The sequence below is a fragment of the Nymphaea colorata genome, chromosome 1 (assembly GCF_008831285.2).
Source record: "Nymphaea colorata isolate Beijing-Zhang1983 chromosome 1, ASM883128v2, whole genome shotgun sequence".
Classification (NCBI taxonomy): Eukaryota; Viridiplantae; Streptophyta; class Magnoliopsida; order Nymphaeales; family Nymphaeaceae; genus Nymphaea; species Nymphaea colorata.
In genome coordinates this window covers 20,366,296-20,384,617 of record NC_045138.2, presented here as the reverse complement: position 1 = coordinate 20,384,617, position 18,322 = coordinate 20,366,296, and the positions used below count along the sequence as shown (strand labels likewise).

The 18,322-nt window shown below is 37.1% G+C and overlaps 1 protein-coding gene across 2 annotated transcripts; it reads left to right on the top strand.

Annotated features, from left to right (window-relative positions):
* Positions 1–219: 219 nt before the first annotated feature.
* On the top strand, positions 220–18,179 carry LOC116263011 (replication factor C subunit 1). 2 transcript variants are annotated; one of them, XM_031642586.2, is made up of 23 exons: positions 220–353; positions 586–750; positions 880–978; positions 1,092–1,610; positions 1,704–1,771; positions 1,846–1,921; positions 2,043–2,104; positions 2,252–2,406; positions 5,236–5,393; positions 5,536–5,724; positions 5,793–5,914; positions 5,999–6,206; positions 9,869–9,922; positions 10,346–10,515; positions 14,028–14,118; positions 14,707–14,888; positions 14,978–15,017; positions 15,143–15,267; positions 15,973–16,045; positions 16,139–16,231; positions 17,043–17,289; positions 17,688–17,747; positions 17,839–18,179. In XM_031642586.2, exons 2-23 carry the CDS (start codon positions 748–750, stop codon positions 17,958–17,960), a joined length of 2,916 nt encoding a protein of 971 aa, XP_031498446.1. In that variant the 5' UTR covers positions 220–353; positions 586–747; the 3' UTR covers positions 17,961–18,179. The 2 variants fall into 2 exon arrangements, with proteins under 2 accessions (XP_031498446.1, XP_031498438.1); XM_031642578.2 differs by having other exon boundaries at positions 1,086–1,610.
* The last annotated feature ends 143 nt before the right edge of the window (positions 18,180–18,322 follow it).

Below are 18,322 nucleotides of genomic sequence, written 5' to 3'. Positions count from 1 at the left end.
TAGGTTGGATTCAACAGAAATAATGTTGGATCTAGGTTCAGATACGATAGAATCCAACTCCAATCTGTGCCGTTCGCAGCAGTGGGCCATCCCAGAACAAGTCTTGAGTACAAATCTGGAGCGAGGCAAATTCGGGTCTATATGGGTCCAATCAATTGATAGGGAAAGCACCGTCCATCCGTCTTGATGGACGGTCCGGACAGTATCAAAGAGTTTTTTTTTTTTTTGATTTTATAAAATTTGTTGTTTTCTTGACACGAACTCGAGGCTTCCCGTCCGGAAGCGGAAAAGAGGTGTCGATCGTTTCAGAGGAGGAGCCACTGGAATGATGAAGAAGCAAAGCTCCTCTCTCTGTAACATTCTTTGGCTCAGATGGTTTCTTTGTTTTTCATTTAAATTGTAGTTGTTTCTGTGTTTTTAATTTTTCTCAGTTAAGGGAAAAGGAAAAAAAATGAAAAAGAATAGAAAAAGTTTTGCCGCCATTATTCCCTCTCTTCTTGTCGATTTCTCTGCTAGACTTCTCCACGAAAGTTTTCTCTTTTCTTGCATCGTTCATTCGTTTTCTCTCATTCTTCTTCCTCTCAGGACCATCGATGAGCAGACTTGGAAGATTCGAGATTCCGATTTGGGAAGAGTTCGAGGTTTCTTCGGGAAGGTTATAGGGCAATCTTTTAGTGTAACCGGTTTCATCCGTGAAGGGAAAGAGAAACCACTAAAGGCGATCGACTTTCGATATTTTTTTGCGTCATGGTGAGATTAGGGATTCGATACTTTTTTTGCCATCTTTATGACAGAAACCTGGATTTTGCCTCTTTGTGGGCTTTGCAGAGCTTGGTCACTGTTTTTCATTTTTTTGCTATTTTTTATCCTGCATTGCAGTCGGATATCCGGAAATGGTTCATGAAACAGCACGACAAGGGAAATGGAGCCCTCCCCAAGTCAGAGAAACCTGCCAAGGACGTGCAATCTCCAAAACCAGTAAGTCTACCATGTATTGTTTTGATAGTTCTGTTTCTTTTTGCATTTCATGATTGTATCGGGTCAAGAATCATGAGTGGTTGATGCATTCTTTGCTTCTTTGCAAGGATCAGATTCCAGTGGACGAACCAAGCTCGGGTAGAAGGAAAACTAGCAAATACTTTGCGTCTGCTGCCGGGCTAGGAGCAGGGGAGAAGCAGAAACCGGAAGAAGATATTAAACCTGAGAAGAACTCTGCAAAAAGAAAGGCACAGAAGAGCACTGAAGTTGAGGAAGAGGCTGAAGATACCAGAACACCTGTGGGAAAGAAGATACATAAAGGTCGTGACGACGATGATGAGGACTTTGTAGTGCCGAGTGCTAAGAAGAAAGTGGTCGAAGTCACACCTAAGAAGGACGCTAAGAGGTTGAAGAGCGGTTCAGGCAAAGCGGTCGTATCGAAGTCAGTGGACAGTGATGAAGAAGAAGATGAAAAGACTCCATCTGCAGCACCCATTAAACCTGCTGGAAGGGGTGGTGGTGGTGGTAGAGGAGCCGGGGGCTCTGCAGCCGGTCGTGGTAGAGGAAGAGGAGGTGGCAGAGGAGGGTTTATGTTTGGAGAGAGAAAAGATCCTCCACATAAAGGGGAGAAGGTGAACATTTTGACTAGCACATGATATTGGTGGTCTCTGTTGTTTAACGGCTTTCCGTTTCCTTAATGTGAGTGTGCCCTTTGTCTTTTGCAGGAAGTGCCAGATGGTGCTCCTAATTGTTTAGCGGGCCTAACGTTTGTGATCAGTGGAACACTTGACAGGTATATCTACTATATGTTCGAAGTTTTTGGGGAATTCTGGAGTTCACAATCTTGAATTGGTCCGCTTGTTACAGCTTGGAGAGGGAGGAAGCTGAAGATTTGATCAAGCGTCATGGTGGTCGTGTTACTGGTTCAGTCAGCAAAAAGACGGTCTCTTCTCTTAGAAGCTTCTCTTGTTGTATTTGCTTATCCTTTCCTAGTTCCTTGTGGATTCTGGTTTGGAAGTCTTAACTTGTTTATGCTCATTCTTGGATGATGCGACTGTTTGCAGTCTTATCTTTTAGCTGATGAGGATATTGGAGGCGTAAAATCTTCTAAAGCGAAAGAACTTGGGTTGTTATTCTTTATCAGTTTGTCCCATCTTTAAACACAAGCACATGCACACACATATCTTTTCCCCATTTTTTTTAATTATGTGATTCTATGTGATGCTTGCGTAGATGTTGTTAAGCATAATTAACATATTATTTCTTGTTTCAGTGTAAATTTTTTATCAGAAGATGGGCTGTTTGATATGATCCGCAAGTCTAAGCCCCCAAAAGCTTCTCCTGATGGAAATTCAAAAAGGAAGGCAACTGATAGTTCCCAGGCGAAGCCAAGCAGTGTTAGTTCTCCTGTAAAAGTTGAACAAAAGGGTATGCACATAACATTTTGAGATTTTAGCTTGATTTCATAAACATTCCTTACAGACATTGTTTCATGCTTTAAATGGAAATTTTGAGGTATCAAGCAGCTCATCCATAAGAAGGTTCAGCTGTCAAATTTAACTCATCTTTTAACATGTACAAGCATCTAATTTTTGCATGAGGATCCTTGCCCTTGGTGGTCAGTTTATTCATGCCTTGCCTTTAAAGGATACGAATGTTTCAATTACACAACTCGGCAGACCAGAAGCTTGACCTATGGCTTTCTAGTACTCTGTTTGTCAAGTATCGCTAGTAAGAGGAAAGATGTTGAAAATGGTGTGTTACTCTTTGTTATTCATATTATTCACAAAAAAGATCGTCTGAAAGAGGTCTTGCTTTTGGCCCTTTGGGTGTTCACTTATGGGCTTGTCTTTTCATTTTGGTTATCGCTTTACAATTTGTTTGTGAATGGAAAATTTTTATTTTGTCTTGAACTTATATTACACTCTTCTGGCCCATTTGGTTCCTCATGTGTATGAATATTGTGAATCCACTATGAACTTTTTGGTATTCTTGTGCTTCCAGTTCTAGCAGTCTTCTCTTTAACATAATGCATCTTGGAATTTTGGAATTTGCTTTCTAAACCATAAAAGCTCTTCTTTTTGTGAGCAACTAAGACCAATACTATGTCACATAGGTGCGGGGTGCTGGTGTCAGTGCGGATGTGGGGATGCCAGTGCAGCACGTTTCATAAAATTTGGGGGTGTGTGTGTCATGTGTGGCTCTATATGTATATTAGTTTTATATGTTTATATTTTTCTTATGAAAATAATTCTTTTTCAAAGGTCATTTTGCTTGGTGAGTGCATTTTAAATTGAGTGTGGGTGCTGTGTGCATTTTAAATTGAGTGTGGGTGCTGTGTGCATTTTAAGGGCACATGGAAATAGAATGTAATTTATTTTTAAAATTTATAGTTGCATAAAATAAAGTCTTTTTTTTTAAGAATATAGACAGTCTGGTTGTCCTTTAAAAAGGATCACTGACTGCTGGTCCTTTTGTTGTCCTTCTATTTAGAGAGAGGGGCAGAGAGAGAGAGAGAGAGAGAGAAGGGAAAAATAGGAGGGAAACAAAAAAAGGGTGAGAAAAAAAGGAAAAAGGGAGAAAAAAAAAGAGAAAGCAGGTGCAACTCAAGTGCATAGTGTAGCCACACCTGTGTGTCCTGCCTCGGATTGACTTAGGTGCTGGGTGCATTTTAAAGCACCCATATGATTAGGTCAATAGTACTTGTGAGGGAAGCTGTTGCAGGATCACTCCGACCATCGTAATAGAGTGGGGAGGGGGTCAGACTTCATGTGTGGATGTCAGATCCGTGAGGGCAACTGTGGTGGGACCGTCCGGCCATTGTAATAAAGGCCCGTCCGAATGAGAGAGAGAGAGAGAGCCCTTAGTAGCCACGATGGAGGGTTCGAGAGAAAGACAAAATCCTCAGGCATGGTGGCCAAAGGGAGAGGAAAAACCATCAGCCACCATGGCTAAGGGTTTGAAAAAAAGGCAAAACCCTCAGCTATGGTGGCTGAGGGTTTGGGAGAGAGAGAGAGAGAGAGAGAGAGAGAGAGAGAGAGAGAAACTAACAAAACCCTTGGCTGCGGCAGCCATGGATTTGGGAAAGACAAAACCCTTAGCCATGAGTCCGGGGGTTAGAGAGAGGGGGACCAGCAAGCATGCCTTAGAGCTGCCCTTGGATCTGAGATCCTTAGATTGAAATCTGATTCAAGGGCGTCTGGATGTAGCCTAGGCTAAAAGTCACGTATAAAAGGAAATTATTAATGATTTATAAATGACAAACCAATAAATTCCAAACTCAGTTTTATAACTGTCAAATAAGTATTGGAACAATATTGGCAGTGTCCTGGAACAACTGACACAATTTTATGTACACATTTTAAAACTATTTTCATTAGATATTATATCCTCAAGTCCTTTGGGCTCAACTTCTTTGTAAATAGGTCTCTCTTTTAGTGCAACTTCTTATTACTTATGTCTATTAGCAATCTCTTGATATTGCCTGTTCAGTTACCAAGTCTAACATTTAACTTTGGATGTCTGTTAAACTTCTGCACGTTATTATTCTATGAAATGTTTATTAATGAAGTATACAAGAGTTAATTTGGACAGAGAACCTATGTTGCTTTTCTATATTGTATTTGACATATTTTCAAATAAAGTTGCATCTTAGATTAACTCTGAAACAAAGAAAGAAAAATAATTGTGTTTCAAATCAACTACTCATGGTGTAGTTGATTTTTATTTTTTACATAATGACCGATTTAAATGTGTATTAAGATTCCTTCAGATTTGAAGGTATATCTGACTCCAAAACTCATATCAATTGTCAAATGGTCACTCCAATTGGATCTTTTTACTGCGAATCTGACATCTGAATCTAGATGAATCAAAATATGTTAACCAATATGCAAATCAATTTTATGACTGGATTTATTTTGTAATCCATTTCTGCCTTCAAACTCAGTTGGTCGGATTGCATATCCAGTAAAACTCACTCTTTTGCAGCCTATGTAGTAGTGGGGACTGTCTTTTCACTTATCTTTTGTATCTTCATTTTTTTCAAAGGATAATGTCTGCATTTTGTTGTCCCCTGATGGTAAGTTTCTATAGTTTATGATCCTGTTATGTTTGTTCAATGTATTTTGTTTCTTGCTCTTCTACTGAAGGTGAGAATGGTATATTTTTTGCTTGATGTTTTTTGTGCTTGTATTTTACTTAAAAGTTTGCGTCTTTCAGTTATCTGTTTTCTTGATTGCTGTTCTTCTCCCACAGGAATGCCATCCCCAGGAAAAAGGCTTGAAAAGGTTACTGAAAAGTCAAGTTCCTCTCCTGGTAAAGGAAAGCTTCAGACTTTAGTGAAACATGCATTGCCGTGGACAGAAAAGTATCGGCCTAAAGTTCCGAATGATATCATTGGCAATCAGTCAATTGTATGGAATTTGCTTGTCCTATCTGGTCTTGTCATTTGGCTCATTGCAATCTAATAGTTCTTATTTTCACCTTTTTGTTCGAGTTTTTCCTTTTTATTCCTGGTCATAATACTCAAAGCCTCTCTTCATTGTTACTTTTTAGATCAAACAATTGCATGATTGGTTGTTGCACTGGGATGAGCAACATCTACATTCTGGCCATAAGAGCAAGGGGAAAAAGCAGAATGACGGTGCATCTAAGAAGGCTGTGTTGCTGAGTGGGTCACCTGGTATTGGGAAGAGTACTACTGCAAAGCTGGTTAGCCAGATGCTTGGATTTGAGGCTGTTGAGGTAACCCTTTTTTTATTGATCGTTTTTCCTGTCCTTAACTTGGTTCTCAGTTTGATGTTATTCTCTAGGTGAATGCTAGCGATAGCCGTGGAAAGGCTGACAGTAAAATTACTAAAGGCATTGGTGGAAGCACATCAAATTCAGTAAAAGAACTTGTCAATAATGCTTCCCTTTCTGTTAATGTTGGCAGGTTTGGTTTTTTAAAGTCAGGATTTCTGTTTCAAAGATCTGCTTTTCCCTATTTTTGGCGTTTGATTGTTTCTTCTACTTACAGGACAAAGAAAACTAAGTCTGTTCTGATAATGGATGAGGTGGATGGAATGTCTGCTGGAGATAGAGGTGGTGTTGCTGATCTCATTGCTAGTATAAAGATTGCAAAGATTCCAATTATTTGTATTTGTAATGACCGCTATAGCCAAAAACTGAAAAGCCTCATCAATTACTGTCTGCCTCTTAACTTTCGAAAGCCTACAAAGCAGCAGGTGTGCTCTTACGTTCGCATCACTGTAGAAACTCTTTGCTTCTGTTTCTTTCTAGTCTTTCATTGGAAACATATCTTTGGCAGAACTGCGTCCTTTATTGCTACTTATTGCCGGCCTCCTCCATTGAGTGCATATTCCAGAAAATGCTTGACCTTGCTGGAATTAAATGTTTTTAGATGCCTACCTAGTACCTTCCTGGCATGCGGGTACGGGTACATGCAGAGCAATTTCAGAAATTGTGGGTACATGAGTATGGCAGGATATAAATATAAATATAAATATAAATATAAATATACATGCAGAGCAATTTCAGAAAATGTGGGTGCATGGGTATGGCAGGATATATACATATGATGGCCAACAACATGCAAAAACAGAATAAAAACCAAGTTAGAAACAAGCTAAATCAAGTAAAACTAAGGAATTTGTATCAGTTTTGATCCAAAAAATACCCAGGCATGTCCAAGTATCTGTTTTGCTGTGTTGGTATGGCGAGATGGGTACAGGGACCTTATTGAAGTATACAAAACTACAAATTTCTCAGATATAAGAGTTGACATCAGGTCTGCCAAAACTTAAGTCACATGGAGGTCCACAGACCCGTGTTGCTGTGCCGTACCCCAAGTGGGTACTTGACAACACTTGGGTACTTTCTAGATGAAATCGATCCAAAAGTGCTTAATTTTTTCTTACTCGGTTTTTATTCTGTTTTTATAGTTATTGTTTATTAACATGTAACATTTTTATTTAAAATCACTTGTTTATTTAATCTTGATTTCATTTTGATTTTTTTTGGTATTATTTTGCACATATACTTATGTATATCCTGCTGTACCCCCATACCCACATTTCTAAAGTTGTTGTGTCCGTACCCATACTTGAACCACACTCATAGCTGTGTGACTTAGGCCAAAACCCTACCTGATCATTGAGAACTTGTTTCTTAGGGAATTGGTTTTGAAGTGTACAACTTGTGTTTTGTTTGCGTTTCCTGACATGGTAAACTAATTTTAATTATATGTAAAGAAATTTGAGCATAGCATTATAGAGTTTTTAATACTTATAGTTAGCAAGTTGATAATGAGGTGGTTATGTACTATTTTTACTGTATAGAGTTACAAATTCTAAATTGCATGTAAAGTTGTAAACAAATTATTTATGGCAAATTTTGAAAACCAAACAAATTGGTAATAGCTTACAGGTCTTATATGTTTACTTCACAAATGCATTCACTGTTCTCACATGCCTTACATTATAAACGAGCCTAGTGCCCAGGCTTGCATGTATCTCTAGGCTTGGCTGATTGACTAGTCTAGTTATTCATAGGTGACTGGACATTTTAAAATGCCAAATCTATCACCTATGGTGCCTAGCTCAGTCACATGGGTACTTCATTAAGGTCCACGTACCCATATCGCATACATGTACTCATATCCAAAGTGGGTACTTGGACACACCTGAGTACTTTTTACATCAAAAATAATTCAAAATACTTAATTTTGTTTGATTTAATTTTTTTCCAACTCAGTTTTCATTTTATTTTTAGAGTTGTTGTTCATTAGCATGTAATGTTTTTATTTATATTACTTGTTTTCTCTAAATGTTGCTTTTATTTTGACTTTTTGTGTTATTTTGCATGTCTACATATATATATATATATATCTTGCCATACCCCCATTCCATATTTTCTAAAGTTGCCATGTCCATACCCATATCTCCATACCGTACCCGAACTGTACCCATGTCCATGTGACTTAGGTACCTAGTTTATGTAACATCGATGTGGCACTTTGGGTGCCAGTGTTCATTTGGTGTGGCACCCACCCAAACAAACAGAAGAAGAAAAAGAAGAAAGAGGAGGCAAAGAAAAGAGGAGGGAGGAGGAAGAAAGAAGAAGAAGAAACATATGTGCGCTGTTCATCTATACGTGGTTGCTAAAATGATTAGGGTTGTATAATTTCTTTTTTCTGTTTTAAGCCTTTTTTCATTGCTGATGCAGTGATTAGAATTTCTCCCTCTAATCCATGTGGAGGAATGCAGCAAAAGTAGATCCAATGAAGAATGAACACAATGAACGGAAAGAACGAACAAAGAAAGCAAAGGAAAACTGAAATCAGGGCTAAATTTTTTTATTAATCTCAATCAATGAATATTAAAAGAAGTGAATGTGACCCTTAAATAGGTTCTCTAAAATAAATGAGCAATTCAATCGATTAATGGATCTGGGTCCAACGAAATAACCAAATAGAATAAAATAAATAAAGGACTAATGGATCCCAATAGGAGTTGAATCCAACTATCCTCTGTCAATTAGTATCTCCAAAAAGAGACCCATTACTTTCTAATTTACCATCTTGCTTTAAAACTTTCTTTTTTTACAGTAAGAATCTTATTATAAAAGTGCCTTATGACTTTTCTATACACACACACACACACATATGGCCGCATTTGCACTCAAGTTCTTCTTAAAAGTGTCGCCCTATACCTGTACCCCCACCATATGGTATAGTGCATATGCCACATGGGTTTTCCTAAACGGCTACTGCACTCGTGTCGTACCCATGTCAATGCTGATGCTGGTGCTGGTGCTTCTATGACACAAAATGTAAAGTGTGGTTAGCTAAATAGGGCCCAAACTGACCATTTTAAATGCTCAAACTAGCTCTGATGCAAAAAGTTTATTTGTAAATATCATTGTCATATAAAACACGTTTTATTTGAACAAACACAAAAAAATGTTAAAAATAAGTCAGCTGAAAAAAAACGAAAAAAAGTGCTTTTCTGAAAAAATGCCAAAATGAAAAAAATGGGAATTTTTTTTTTGTATTTTTCATATTTTTTAATTTACCATATTTTTATTTTCAAAATTTTCACATTTTATTTTAGTTTTTAACTTTTTTAAAACTTGCTGAGATTTTCTGAGATTTCAACTTTGCCATATTCTACCCAAGAAAAACCTCATTGTTTTATACCCAAAACGAAATTTGTGATAATGGTAACTATAAAGAAATAAGGCTACTATTCAGTTAAATAGCTATATAACAAATGATATATTTAGATATACACACAAACACTGTGTGTGTGTGTGTATATATATATATATATATATATATATATATATATATATATATATATATATATATATATATATATATATATATTCCATCCTCGCTGCACTCACACTTGGATTTTTTGAAAATCTGCGTCCGCACCCGCACTGCACCCTACACCCATGTGACATATAGTGCCTAGGCTTGCAAGGCATTTGAGCCCAGAATTTTTCTTCAACAACTTTTCTTTTCTTCATCCTTTTCTTTTTCCTTTGTATACTCTTTCAGAATTTTTTTTTCTCTTCTTCCTCTGTTTTGATGTGGGTTTTCTTTCCTCATTTTTTTGGATCCATGTGATAGGGCGGTACGTGTGTATGTGGTTGTGTGTATCCTGAAGAAAGATTCACTCACTTTGTGAATATGTTGAAGATTTTGTTTTCCTTTTTTCAGTAGATAGATAATTTGAAATTTTAGAGTGGGTTTTTAGGTAGGAGAAGTTAACTTAAGAGATTACCAGTTGACCTTTAGCACATTGCTGGTATTGTCTTTTTGGTTCCCTTGCTTGTTCATGCCTTTGAATTGTTTGATTTCTAACATATATTCAAACCGCAGATGGCAAAGAGGCTGTCACAAGTTGCTGCTGCAGAAGGGCTACAAGTTGACCAGGTTTTAGTTTCTGCTTTCTAGCTTTTCTTTTTGATGCTTATGGCTCTTAGAGTCAGAGCCCATGATTGGTGAAATAAAATGGGATGGCTGGATGTCTAGGTTGCAATTCTATAACTGAATAGTCTCAGGTTTAAATTCCATGTCTTGGGGCCTAGCTCCATTAGATAAATATCCTTGAAGTAGCTGAGATGATTTGCCCATGGTGGATTTTCTTTTGCAGCTTCATGTAAGTTGATGGAAAGAGAGTGAACTTTTCTTTGATGTGTTGGTCCATGCCTTTATTTAACTATACCCATTATTCAGAACTCAAATACATTGTTTTCTTCCAATTTGTATATGTTAAGTGCATCATGCCTTTTGGGCTGAAACCAAATTGATGTTCCTAACCAGCTGGACTGATATGAGCCATTCATGTTTGTGTAGATCGCTTTAGAAGAGCTTGGTGAAAGAGTTAATGGGGATATGCGAATGGCATTAAACCAATTGCAGTATATGAGTCTTTCTTTGTCAGTTATCGGTTATGGTGATGTGAGAGAACGACTTCGTACTAGTGCAAAAGATGAAGATATTTCGCCCTTCACAGCTGTGGACAAGTACTGCACATTTTCCTCTTCTATGGTTAAAGTCTCATTGCTAAAGATATCTGTTCACCATTATTGAAACAACACAATTCTTTTGAGTACCTCTTTTTCCCTTCTTGGGTGGTTGTTATTTGTTAATTCCTCGTCTTTTGTATCAGGATTTCTTCTTTGTACTTAGTAAAGAGTAGAGCAATGATAGGCTGTCACATTCAGGCTTCCAGTTCCTTTTTCCTTTTTGGATAATATACTAAGTCAGTTTTTTTTATTTTTCCCATCCAGCTTTGTATTGATCGTTGTCTTTTTCTGTGCATGACGTGGTTCATTTCCTTAATTAGTTTAAGTTACCTGGGTCCTTGAATCAAAAGGATTAAGTCCTCTTGTCAAGGAAAGCTTTTTGATTGGTCCTTATTGTTTGTGGTTTTATATCGATTCAATGAATTCTGTGTTCACCCTTTCTTGTGTTACATTCTGTTTTAAGTTTTTTCTTGTGAGCTGCATGCACACAGGACACCTTGTCTGGTGCTTGCTCACATAGTATTTTTGAGGTGGCAGCTGTAATCAATGTTATAAAAGGCGTAGCGTATTGCGTATCGGTCGGGCCGACCTATACGCCGTATTGTAACGTATCGTAAACGTAGCGTAACATATCGTAAAATTAATTTTTTAATTTTAAAAAATATTTAAAAATCAGAAAAAATAGACAAAAATCCTTAAAAATCTGAAAAAAATGAACAAAAAATCAGAAATCAAGAAAAATAAAAAATGTATTCAAATATAAAAAAGATCATCATACATAAGGAACATTCATGTGTATACTATCAACCAATGTTGTAAAAAGTGTATCGTAAGCCGTATCGGTCTGACTTTAAGATACGCTGTATCATAAAATATCGTAACGTATCGTAACCGTATCGTTTTTTTTAATAAATCAGAAAAAATAGGAAAAAAATTCAAAAACTTCATAAAAAATCAGTAAAAAAACAAGAATAATATGTTCTTTACAAAAAACACATAGATTTATAAGTCATAATGTCCATAAGTCTATGAGATACCACATCAAAAAACAAGTTTTAGATGTTATGTATTACATCACAAGATGATAATGAAATTGTGAAAATGTTCAATGTCAATACATATAAAATGAAAGCACTCACGACTCTCATTCATAACTTCTCATCCTCATCTCCATCTTCTTCTTCATTTTCATCTTCACAATTTTAAAAAACCTCTTTCCTCCCAACGAGAATCAGCCACCCAAGCACAAATCCATGGTTTAATCGATGATTTTATTTTGAAAATCGATGATTTAACGATAGAAATCGATAATTTCCCTCCACGGCAGCACAATCTCTAGTTTAAAAATGAAGAAGGGCCAGGTTTTTAAAAAAAAACTCGAAAAGGGGGGTTCCAGCACCCATTTTTTGAAATCAACCCATATCGTACGATACGGGGCGTGTATCGTATCGTATTTTGTAAAAGATACATATCGTATCGTACGTATCAGCCCCGTATCGTACGTATCAGCCCCGTATCGTACGTATCAGCCCCGTATCGTACGTATCGTACAACACTGCTATCAACAACACATTCAAAAATAAGAAATCAAATATTCAAATTAACACAATAAGGCATAAGCATCCACAATTTTAAACTTGAAAATTTTATAAAATTTTAGGACTTAGAGTCTTAAGACTTGGAGTTTTAGGACTTAGATTACATCACAATTTTATAAGTTCAAACGTACAGTCATAATCTTTCATGATTCAACGATGATATCTCCCAAATTGATGAATCCTCGGTTAATTTTTATGAAAATAGGCAAAATCTCTCCCTCCTATGTCTATTGGAGTCTTTAAATACAAGAAGAGAGGGAGGGAGAAGTGTTTAAACTTTTAAAAAATAAGGAATTTTATGTTTTTTCCCGTATCGTACGATACGGGGTGTATCGCCCGTATCGTACGATACGGTGCCCGTATCGTACGATACGGTGCCCGTATCGCACGATACATGCGATACGCACGCTTATCGCAAATTTATGGCGTACCGTATCGTTCATCTTGATACAGACGATACGTATCGTACGACACGGATAACATTGGCTGTAATAAAAAAGGAAAATGATCTAATGGTCCATCCAATTGAAACTGAAAAGGGGAAAAGGAAAAGAAGTTACCACTACTGATAGTCAGAAGTCCATTGTCTGGGTCATCCAAATGTCCTTACGTTATGTCTTGTGTGACTCATGTCCACTCCGATAGTAAACCTCTTGTCTGATCACTAATCATAGGTCATGTCATAAGATGCTTATAAAACAAAATTAAAGGAATGTAAAATATAAAGGGAAAGAAGAAATATCTTGAAATGTGAAAGAACATATACTTAATTTCCTTAGCCTGTTTTCATGCAACTGTATTCTCATTTCTATATGGGTTACACAATTGAATATGGAATGGGAGAAACAGGGAATATGCTAAATTACTTTTGTATGAGAAGGGAGAAGACCCTATGTTTAAGCATGACAAATGTATAGTGGAAATGGGTGAGTAAAATGGCTAATGGATCCATTACAACGGTTTAACATTGAAAGCTTTTTTAATTTTCTTCTTTGACATTGCCTCTCAATCACTTGTCTGAACTGAATGGTGGTAAATCACTATAGTGTTTCCATCAAGTTTTGTCTTGGATCATCAAAATTTTGGGTTGGTGATACTTATAGTGGGACGTTCAACCATTCAGCTAGGATGTTTGGAACTTCAGAGGCCATTTCTCAAGCTAACGGCCAGAAGTCATCCAAACCTCTGAGCTTTTGTTCTGCTTCTGTTGAGTATATCAACGAGGAATTTTTCTATATCTATCAGATGTGAACAGTCGCTGGAGATACAGGCTTCCACCAATTAATAAGATTATTATACATTGGAGAAATTCTATTTGACTTCAAAGCAAATTTGGCAGCCATGAATTTTTACTGTCAGTCCTTTAAGGTAATGGGAGATAACTACCATTTGCTAACCTACTCTTCAGTTTTTGCTTGGCAAATGGTAAATTTCAACTGAAGGTGGAAAGAAAGCCTTTTAAGCAGGGTCTAGAAGTCATACTGATATGGTTTTAACTTTCCAGGTCATCTCTTGCCTATTTGCTAAATGTTTAGTTCAGTTGTTGGCAAGTTCGATCATCTTTCACTTGTCTTTCTGATGCAAGTATTTTGTTTCCTTTCCGTAGCATGTATATTACTTCTAGATTGTTGATTATAGCACCAGATGCAATCTAGGCCTAAAATGTTGCGACTCCTGTAAATAAATAATTTTGAGAGGAGTAAAATTTATTATGCCGTTGCTGTATAATCGTTTTAAGTCATCTTGTAGTTTTTGGATGATGAACCTCTTGGTGTGAAGTCTAAGAATTTTTAACCTGTGTTTACTTTTGTTTATACTGACTAATTTGCTCAAAAGGCAAGCCATATTTTCTTGTGTTCTTGCCATGGAAGTGTTCTGCTCAAGGTTCTCACCTGAATAGCTTTTATTCAGGCTCTTCGGGTATGGTGGTGGAAAGTTGCGGATGGATGAGAGAATCGATCTAAGCATGAGTGACCCTGATCTTGTCCCTCTTCTTATTCAGGTAGACAGTTTATTTGAGTTCATTTCATGTTTTTCTTGGCTGGGTTTAGGTGCAAGACATTATCGTCCAAGCATCATCACTGTTGTCGCCATTCATGCAACTTGATGACCTGATCTGGGCAGTTTCCAAGTAATTGGTTTTCTGCAAGCAGCCTTATTTTTTCTTATTCATTGCCCTAATTAGTGGTTTTTTCTTATCTTTATGATTGAATTTATGGGGTTTATCATATTTTGTTTTTTAAAGGTATGGGAGGTCTTCAAGTTTCTATAAACTATTAGGTTTTAAGTTTCGATAAGCTAATATGTGTGAAGATTTTTTTAAGACGTTATATCTTTGGAATTTCCGTTTTCCTCTAGTTGTTTTTATTCAGTTATTGTAAATGAAGGTAACTTCTCATTCCTAGTATATAAGAAGTATGTAACTGGGATCAACAGGTATTCGTGTTTGGTATCTGGCCCATCCAGGCCTTCTATGCAACTTCTGATGGTCATGTTTCATTTTTTCTTCTCTTATTATTAGTGAGACTTTCAAATTCATAATGTTGTGTGATTGTATGCTCCTCTTATTCAAATCTTTCTCTTATGCAAGGAAAATTACATCAATTATCGTCCTAGTTTGGGAAGCAAAGATGACAGTGGTGTTCAACGCATGAAATTAATTGCTCGTGCTGCTGAATCCATTGGAGATGGGGACATAATCAATGTGCAAATCCGTAGATATCGTCAATGGCAACTATCACAATCTGGTTCTCTTGCATCTTGTATTATTCCGTAGGTTTCCTGAGTTCAATGCTTTCAAATTTCTTTATGTCTGGCCTCTTTCTGCCTGATGATATTGATTGGCTTGCTTGTTCTGCTAGTGCTGCATTGTTGCATGGCCAGAGGGAGATCCTTGAGCAGGTAAATTACAGTGCACCCTCATCTATGAAACAAATATCTTATGTCTATACTTCAAAAGTTCTTTCTAGTAACATCTACATTATCCATAAAGCCTTTTTGTGTTTCTGGTTAATCTTGCCTTTCAGGGAGAGCGAAATTTTAATAGGTTTGGTGGATGGCTGGGGAAAAACTCAACCATGGGAAAGAATCTGAGGCTATTGGATGATGTTCATATTCATTTTATGGCTTCTCGTGCTTCTGATGCAGACAGGTAACGTCTTGAATATATATACCTCCAGTTGAATAGGTTGCTAAGTTTTAATGTAAACCATATGAAACCATTCTCTGCATACATTGTTACCATTCATACAAAGCGATACTAATAAAGCCATCTTGAACTGGTAAAACAACTGCACTCTTGCAATGATGTCTGCACATATATAGTTGTGCCTTTGGAGGGAAGGGGTTGGGTCAGAAGTGGCTATTGGAGAGGGTTGCCTAATGCATATGATCTACAAGATACAATTTTGTCAGTGTCTGTGAGCTTCCTGCACTACATTGAAACGTAATTATTTCCCAATCACCACCTTCTTTCTCCTTGTGGTACACTATTTTTTATCGTTTCAATTTTCTGTGCTTTAGTGCACATACATTTTTCATAAATTTTCTCTAGACGTTAAGATTATAAGCCAAGCTGTAGCCTAGTAACCATGTGTCTGAGTCAATATGGTGATAGTGTGTATCTTGTCAGTATCTATGCCTGGTGATCTGTATTGGAATTTTGAATGCATGAATTAATCCAATCATTCCTTTTATTTCCAATAGGTTGAGCTTATTGGGCTGATTTTCTTTCTTTGTTCTTTATGTTTTTTCACTGACCTGGGCCTACTGTCATGTTGCGACATTGGTTTAACAACTTTGTACGTTTTCTTTCAAGACTATTTTCGTATTCTAAACCTTTTGTTGTACTGCATAGGGGTACAATGCGCCTTGATTACTTCCCACTTCTCTTGAAGCGAATGACTGATCCTCTTCGCACGATGCCTAAGGTTTGGAACGTCAAAGCTCATATTGAGAGTGCATTCCGTTTCTGTGGCTTGGAAAAATGTTCTAAAAGCTATTGTCTCAATTTGTACATACAGGATGCTGCAGTTCAAGAGGTTGTGGAGTTCATGGATGCATACTCAATGAGTCAGGAGGATTTTGACACAATTGTTGAATTATCCAAGTTCCAGGTTCTGTTCTTTTATGTATCAAATTCTGAGGTTCACATATGTGCCTGGAAACTTGTTGAACTATCTGAAATTCTTTTGATCTAGATGAACCTACATATTTTTATTTTTTACTTTTCTGCAATTACAAGCTATATTGTCAAAATGTTTGCCTGGACACACACGCGCACACACACACACATGTGCAGTTAAATGTACAGCTTGTAATTCTCAACGTTTTCTTTGATAAATCTACATTCTAACCACATAAGTGGACCCAGAATTTCCAAAAAAGTAGGATGGAAAATATAATCATTTTCAATATGTAATTGGATTTATAAGTGGAAAGACCTAAAGCATTATTTATTTTTAAGTGGAAAGAGCTAAAAGCCTTTACAAATTCTGTTCTGCAGACTGAAAATCATTATTTATTGTTCCCTATATATGTATATATAGAGAGAGAGAGATCTTTAATAATTAATACACATCATTGACACAGATGGGCTTGAGAATAAAAGCACATAAAATTCTGGTGCTGAACAGCAAAATCTCTCTCTCTCTCTCTAAAAGATGTCACTTTAGAGTGTAGACATTGGTGTATATGTTGTTAATGATCCAGCTATTCATTTGGTGAAGTAGTTTTCTGATTATGTTAAAGTTTTTTGAATCTGTAGTGTAGGTGGGCAGTGCAAAGTTGTTCTTAAATGTAAATTGTCACTTAACTTTATGTAATTTTGTGTATTTCACCAAAATCCTCTCTACTTGAAATGGTTGGTTTTCATGATTCACTATTTTTCCATTTCTTCGATTTCACTGACTGTTGATTAATTTATAGGGACATCCTAATCCGCTGGATGGGATACAACCAGCTGTAAAGTCTGCACTTACAAAGGCATACAAGCAAGGAAGCAGTTCTCGCATTGTTCGTGTAGCAGATCTAATCACCCTTCCAGGGCAGAAAAAGGCTCCAAAGAAAAGGATTGCAGCAATATTAGAGCCTGTGGAAGATGGTGTCGTAGAAGAGAAAGGTGATGCTTTGGTGGAAGATGATGAAGAAGAATCACCAGACACAGAAGACCCTGGTACGTAACCTTTCCTTAGCTTACATTCTGTGTCATCTTCAATCTTCCCATATTTTTTGGAAAAGCCCAGGAGGGTTGGTTCAGTGGGTTGGGCTCAGTTTCAGGAAAATCAGTTAGTGGTTAAGTCCCAAGGGACCACCCTCTGCCCAAGCCTAAGCAGGCATAGGCCTTGGGAGTGCGGGTATCAGCCACGAGATTTTATACCAGGAGTGCGACCAAATATCATGTTTCAGATGTGGTTACTCTTTAGCTTGCGTTAGAAATGGAAAAAAGCTCTTGCCTGAAAATGCCTGCACTGCACGTGAAGCATATGCATGATGATTGGGACAATATATTTGAAAAGGCTGCAAGCTTTGTTGCTTATGATGGTTTGTTTGCATGTTTTCCTCTCTTGTTAGAATCTGGTGCCAAGGAAGATGGACCTGTGGAACTCTCTCTTCAGAATGACAAATCAAAAGGTGACTCCTTTACATCTGTTGTTTGGCCTCACGTAGTTTCCAAATATTGATACTGTGCTCTTTATATATTTTTTCTTTTCCATAATTACAGGAATACAAGTGCAGCTGGATTTGAAAAATGGAGCAACCACGAGTTCGGAAGCAGCAGCCTCAAAAGGTTCTGCCCAGAAGAAGACTGCTCGAGGCTCAGGGGGTGCCAAGAGGAAGAGATGAATATGGAGAACTCTGTTTAAAATGGTTGTCAAATGGGAGGTTTCCCAATTTTGTTTGTTTTCTTTGAAGTTTCTTTTTCTGTTCTTTCTTTTGTTTTTGGAGCCATTTATTAAAATGGTCTTTCACTCAGTTGTTGGTTATTTGTTGCCTTTTCTTCTTTACAGTTTTCTCTAGTGTACATTATGTTCATATCAATTAGAACATGTTCTTTAGGTTTTCTTCCGATTGTATATTTTCATGCGTTGCTTCTTGAATTTTGTCTCCTTGAATTCTGTATCATCGCTATGTCCCATCCAACATCTTCCATTGCCATGTTTCCTAGTAGTAGGTTGTAATACTTGTTTCGCCACGAGTTCAAGTGC